This window comes from Echinops telfairi, unplaced genomic scaffold (assembly GCF_000313985.2).
Source record: "Echinops telfairi isolate 266 unplaced genomic scaffold, ASM31398v2 ScPeMD7_3;HRSCAF=10, whole genome shotgun sequence".
NCBI lineage: Eukaryota > Metazoa > Chordata > Mammalia > Afrosoricida > Tenrecidae > Echinops > Echinops telfairi.
In genome coordinates this window covers 57,128,557-57,134,763 of record NW_022103899.1, presented here as the reverse complement: position 1 = coordinate 57,134,763, position 6,207 = coordinate 57,128,557, and the positions used below count along the sequence as shown (strand labels likewise).

General features: G+C 58.4%; 1 protein-coding gene across 2 annotated transcripts in view; it reads right to left on the bottom strand.

Moving 5' to 3' along the window:
• Window positions 1-341: 341 nt before the first annotated feature.
• Window positions 342-6,207, bottom strand: part of CAB39 (calcium binding protein 39) — a 63,072-nt gene continuing 57,206 nt past the window's right edge. For both annotated transcript variants that reach the window (XM_045295080.1, XM_004701667.2), the window contains exons 6-9: window positions 2,501-2,560; window positions 1,968-2,033; window positions 1,202-1,345; window positions 342-558 (exon numbers count right to left, since the gene is read on the bottom strand). In XM_045295080.1, the coding sequence (XP_045151015.1) occupies window positions 370-558; window positions 1,202-1,345; window positions 1,968-2,033; window positions 2,501-2,560 (459 nt within the window). In that variant the 3' untranslated portion in view covers window positions 342-369. The remainder of the gene's footprint in view (window positions 559-1,201; window positions 1,346-1,967; window positions 2,034-2,500; window positions 2,561-6,207) is intronic.

Here is a 6,207-nt window from a genome sequence, read left to right as displayed (position 1 = left end):
GTGTGAAGGCGGGGTGATGCACCGCACACACTGTGCCGGAGACCGCGGTGCACACCACCCAGCCTGCTCCCTGTGCCCCGCTAGCACCTGACGTCTGCCCTCCCTCACCAGCCGAGCGCCTTCGGGTTCTGAAAGGAGTCAAGAGAAAGTCCACGTGCGCGCTAGTGTGCAAGAAAGCAGCGGCTACGCTCTCCAACTTGGACTAGAAAAAAACAACAAAACCAACGAAAAAGGGGAGGGTCAAAGTAAAACCGCTCCGTGAACAGCAGCCTAGCAGTAATGTTCCTCGTGACCGGTAAGAGTGCCTGATGCGGTAGCTAACAGCAAATGCTGAGTTTGGATTTAATGATTTTAGCTGTTTATTGGAAATTAGGCTTCTTGCTGGGCGGGTCTCTTCAAATCCCGGATCTGCTTTACCAAGTAGGTCTTCTCGTCGTTAAACTGCTCGTCCTCGGTCCTGTCGTTCTGGAACTTGCTGAGGAACTCGATGAGTTTGGTCTGGTTCTTGAGGAGGATGTCCAAGATGGGCTGGGTCTTGTTGGGGTTGGCAACAAACACCTGTGTGCACAGAGCGCACTGTCAGCACAGCAGCAATGGTGGCCCGCAGGGCCCGAGCTCACCACTCCCAGCGCCTGCTTCCCGGTGGGTGACAAGACCAGGGTGGCGATTTGGAAAAGAGGCCAGATTTCACATTTTAGCAACCACTTTACCCATCAGCCTCGATTTGATTTTAGAATAAAAGGGCAGAAACACTGCTGGGTACAGGCGGTCCAACTGGCGTCTTGGATGGATGGATGGAAGCCCTCGTGGAAAGCGTTAGCGGGTGGTTGTCTCTCGCTGGCCACGCCAAGGCGTGAGCTGACGCACTCTGACGTGTTCTCAGGAGGGCAGCGTGAGGGGAGGGCAGCAGGAGGGCTGCGAGAAAGAGGCTCGGGGGCTTTGACCCAGGACCAGGCGGCTCCACCCTGTGTGTGCGGGGTCGCCAGGAGTCCGAGTCAGCTGACAGAACGGCCCCTCACGGACCAGAGAGTGTGGACAGTGCTCTTTCTGGTCCTCAAATCTGGACAGTGGGGTGGGGGCAGGCTGTCTCCAGGTCTTTGGGTGGGAAGGCTACCCCACTCAGTATGGACGTGGAGGGGAACGGACCTTTGGGGCACTCACAGCGAGGTCACCGGCACCCACTCCGGGCCCTGGACTCTACCTTAAACACGTGAAAGGCCTCAAACTGGATGTTCCGGCTCTTGTCCCGGAGCAGGTTCATCATGAGCTTGAGGTTCTCGGGTTTACTGATGTACTTTGTCATTATTGTGAAGTTGTGTCTGTCTAACAGCAGCTCGCCGAGAAGCTGAGGAGACATGGGGCAGTGTTACCACATGCTCCCCAGGATGTGAAGAAGGGACACCCCCTGCACCCGCTCCACCCGAGCTGGACATGTCCTCCGAGGGACCACATGCAGACAGGCTTTGCCACCTGCTGTGTGAGTCCCACTTCCCTTTGGAAGCAGACCATGGGCAGGAAGGATGTCTTCCGAGGTGTGCCTAAGGTGGTCAGGGTTAGTCTAAAAATGCACTCAAGTGACCTCTGGGCACAAACACGTGACAACCGGAGAACCCAGGCTCGCTCGTGCAATGCCCATGCCTGGTGTAAGGGAGGGCCAGGCTTCACATCAGGCATGCTGAGGCCTTACAGAGGTCAGCCTCGCCTTCTGTCATGGACGGGACGGCAGCAAGAGGTGGTCGCTAAAGCTGTATTCAAACAGCCCAGGGGCAAGAGGTTGGCCAAAAGCTAGTTTCTCGATAAACGTTTCTTCTGGGAAGAGGCAATGGCCCGACGCCATCCTGGCACACCCACACTTTACTTCAAAGATCACAGGGAGACCCCCCACCCCAAGCCTGTGGCCCTTACCAGCAAAGCCCTCTTCCCAAGCCCTGACAGGCAGAGGAAGCACCGCAGGAGACACTGCCTACCTTGAGGGACTGCCGTTTCGTCACGTAGTTTTCTGAATGAAGAAGCTTCTCATATTCGCTGAAGAACTGAAAGGCAAGACCACAGCTGAGGCCGACTCTGGAGAAAGACGGCGGAGCACGTCCTAAGGCCGAGTGGGGGGTCTCACCCCGCAGGAGGGCCTGCCTGCTAGCCAGGCCCAACCCCGCTCTCAGGCGTTCTTTCCTGCCACCCCAAGCTCCACAGATACAAAACACAGCCCCGCCCGCCCCGCCCCGTTCTCATTTCCTGGGCTTCGATGAGAAAATCCAGTGTTTCTCCTGCAGGAGAGGCGCAGCGGAGAAAGGATCCACTGCGGGGAGCTCTGGAGAAGGAGGGTGGGATGGAGCCGGCTGAGAAAGAGGGTCTAGAAGGAAGGACGGACGAGCACAGTGTACAGACAAAGTGCTTCCAGCAGAATCTCCTCCTGGCCCTCCCCGTGCGCAGCAGGAACAGGTGGGGCAGGCAAGATCGAGACCCCCGCCCAAGCGACACCATGTGAGCTTGGCGTACTCACCCGGTCGTAGTGCTGCTCCAGGAACTCGGCACTGAGCAGCTTGTGTCTGGTGAGCAGGTCCTATGGGAGAAGAGGAACTGTCTTCACGCTCAGCCCCCCACCTCCCCGTTCTGACACCTGCGCGCGTCTCCCACAGACGAAGAGTCGCTCCCACAGCTCAGAGACAAAACTCAAATGACCAGCCCCGCCCTGCAACCCCAAAGCAGGCTAGGTGCAGGCAGCAGAGAGCCCGTGGGAGTGGGAGCGAGGCAGGTGCCCAGGAGGTGCCTGTTGGGTGTCGTCAGATGGAGCCGCGGGGGAGGAAGGAGCTCTTCTGCCAGGCAGAAGGCTGCAGCCCCATCTGGTCAGGTGGGCGCAGCTTCAGGCAGCGGCTTCTGCTGTGAAGCACGAGCCCGGGCCCCAGGGCCCGCAGGTCAAAATGCTGACGCTCGGCTGACTGACGTGTGCCTGGCCCTAGTCCCTGGAACCCGAGCATGGCCCGCAACCTGGCTTCCCAGGGGCATCTCAAAGGTCAGAGCGCACCTACTAGGTGCTGTGGAAAAGTAGGTGCTGGGGTGACGGCGACAAAACACACCAAGTTCCTGCCCTCTAGGACCTAGAACAGTGGTTCTCAACCTTCCTAATGCCGCGACCCTTGATCCAGTTCCTCACGTAGTAGTGACCCCCAACCATAAAGTTATTTTCGTTGCTACTTCATCACTGTCATTTTGCTACTGTTATGAATCTGGAGACCCCTGTGAAAGGGTTCTTCGATCCCCAAAGGAGTCTCGACCCACAGGCTGAGAACCGCTGTCCTAGAAGGTGGCTATGGCCAGCCTTGCTTGCTCTCATGGGCTGGGGAGAGAGAATGGGAATGTGGGGCAGTGAACGAGTGCTTCCCCAAGTCGGTTCCGGCGTGAGACTGGCCTGGAAACAGGCCTCCTGGAGGGCCGCCAGGCACAGCAGAGCCGCTCTTCCAGAAGCGCGTGCTAGAGCTCAAGATGCTCATCAGAGGATGCAGCCCGGGGCCGGGCCACCTCTCTGAGGTCTGGCTGCAGCGGTGACTCCCATCTGCTGTAGGACAGTGTATCTGAAGGTCTCGCTCTGGCTGCCAGTAAGCTCCATCTGGGCAAGTCTCCCGCTTCCACGGCTAAGTTCTCAGCACCAGGAGGAGCTGAGTGAGCGAGACAAGTCAACAAAGGCAGAGAACGTGCTGGGAACCAATCACCTGAGCCGCTCAAACTGCTGAGCCATTCAAACTGCTGGAGGGGCGCGCCAGGTGCCTCACTAGGACGGGAACAGTCAGGTAGGATATACCCAACTCCCCCAAAGCCCCCCTTGAAAACTGAGTAGGCGAACTTCCAAACCCTGGAGTTTATTTCAGGAACATGGGAAAAGAGATGGATTGAGCTCAGGGCACTGGCTCATGGGGTCAGATTTGAGGGAGAGGAAAACTAGGGGGCTCTCGGCCCAGAAGCACCACATGCACGTCTGTTATAGCACTTGACACACCAAAGCTGCCTGAGGCCAGTGCCCTGGAGGGCCGCAGGCCAGGGCTGGTCTGTGAGAGCCACTGCTGCGTGCCAGCACAGGAGGACAATGCCCAACACCCAGTGGGTGCTGAGACGGGACTGGTGTGTCTGCAGCTGGCTGGTGGCGCAGGCCGGCACGACGAACAGGTGCTGCTCTGACGGAGCAGGAGGCTATGCCTGGGCCCGAGGGACAGGCAGGCAAAGCCACTCTCTGAAGCCAAGGCCTTGCAGGCAGCCACGGTCCTGCCTGTGCTCCAGGTCTGCATAAGCCGGAGCAGGGGCTCCGGAGCCCCCAGAAATGACTGCCAGTTTGATGTCACCACTGGCCTCGGGGTTAGAGACTGGGAAGGGCAGGTTCTTTGTTAAGGAGGGCCTTGGTGAGCCTGCAGGACAGGGAAAGGGAAAGCTGGGGAAGGGCTAACAGGACACTGGGGAGGGAAGGAGTGGGGGACGTGGGCGGGGCCTTTACTCCCAGGAGAGGGGGAGGAACTGCAGCTGGGAATTGAGGGGAGCTCCGAGACTAGAATTTACCCAGCAGGAGGGAGAAGGCCCAGGATCCCAGAATTTCCTGGGCCTGCCAACATGCCAGGGCCCTTATGCCCAGTCCAGCAGACTGGGCAGTTGCACTGTAGGGAGGGCTAAAAACAAAACCCCAACCCAACAAACCTAAAAGACACCTGAGCCTGGGTCCCAAACAGCAGTACAAAGACAGCCCTGTGGTCCCTGAACAGACACTGCTCGTCTGATGGATGGGCCCCGTTCCTAAGCGGTACTTGATTCTGTCCAAGGACAAGGCACTTGCGTCTCCCAACTCTGGATCCCTTGGCCTTCGTGTGGTTCAAGGGTTCCTCCTGTGAGGAAGTCAAACCCCATCCCCAGGTCATGTCCCCAAACCACCTGAGCCAACAGAAAGGAGGAGACTCCTCTCCCCAGGACGCGCTTCCAGACAAGCAGAGCTCTCCCGGCCAGCCCTTCTCGGGTCTTCTCTTCTCCAGGGAAAGGTGGCCGAGCTCCAACCTCGCCGAGGCCGGCAGGGTTCCTGGAACGGAGCACGCGGATGTGCGGGCCTCTCCCAGGCAGCCTGGGGCTGGCCAGCCATCACGGAGCTATCAGGTCCCACGCTCACTACTCAGCCACAGGCGGCTTCCGGGCGCAGCACTGTGGGCCAGACCAGCAGTCTTTGGTCTACTCAGGGTGGGCTCAGGAGTCCCATAGGATGGGCTCACTTTGGGGTTCTCTCTGACGGACTGACTCTGAGTGACCATTCCTAGGCTCCGATTTCCTAATCTGTGAGGGAGACACCAGCCCGGCTCCTTCACCGGGCTTGTAAGCGAGGCGAAGACTGGCCAACCTCCCTGGCTACAGCACTCCCCAGCGATTGCATTCAGTAGTGATCAACTTGCCTCACGATGCCTAAATTCCCAGTCTCTGTTCTTACAGCAGAACCCTCAAGTGGAAGGATTCAGTTACCGACCGTGTGTGTTCCACCCTGCTATACTTTGAGCAAGGAGCCCTGGTGGCACTGTGGGCTGTGGTGAGCTGATGACCAGCTACTCTGTGGAAGGAGGATGAGGCAGTGCTACACTGGCCGACGGGGGCTGGTCACCAGCAGTTGGAATGCCATTCGGTGGCAGTGCGTTTGGTTTTGGGGTGATACTCTCGGGATCTCCCTGGGCCCCTGACTAGGTTCTTGTCAACACACTGGAGAAGTGTGCCTGGCCAGCCTTTCCCTAGGTCGTGAACGGCCACTTTTGAGAGGACGGAGCTGGGTGGGGCCACTAGACACTTGTCTCTGAGGTGAGCCCACACTCCGCCAGTGTGTGCCTACTAGCCCGTGGCTTCACTGAGCTCCTGTTTTCCTGCAGGTCCCAGGAAAATATATTTGCATTACTATGCAAAGTCTAGCTCAGTCTCGTCATAAAAGAATAACTAAGATCAATTTCGGCAGGTGTAGGGTGCGAGGCAGGCAAGTGTCACTGCCCACGTCATGCAGGTGGAAACTGAGGTGACTGAAGCTGAACCGGGCAGGGGCCCTGACCTCTGCGTCCTGAGCGGAGTGCAGCTTCCTCCCCTCCGCAAGGTGCATGGGTCTTCTCATAGGAGGTTCTTTCTAGAACACCACCAGCCCCAACAGCTGCCCCTGCCCAACACCTATCTTCCGATGGCCCTGCTGCCTAGTGAATTCCTCACGAGCGG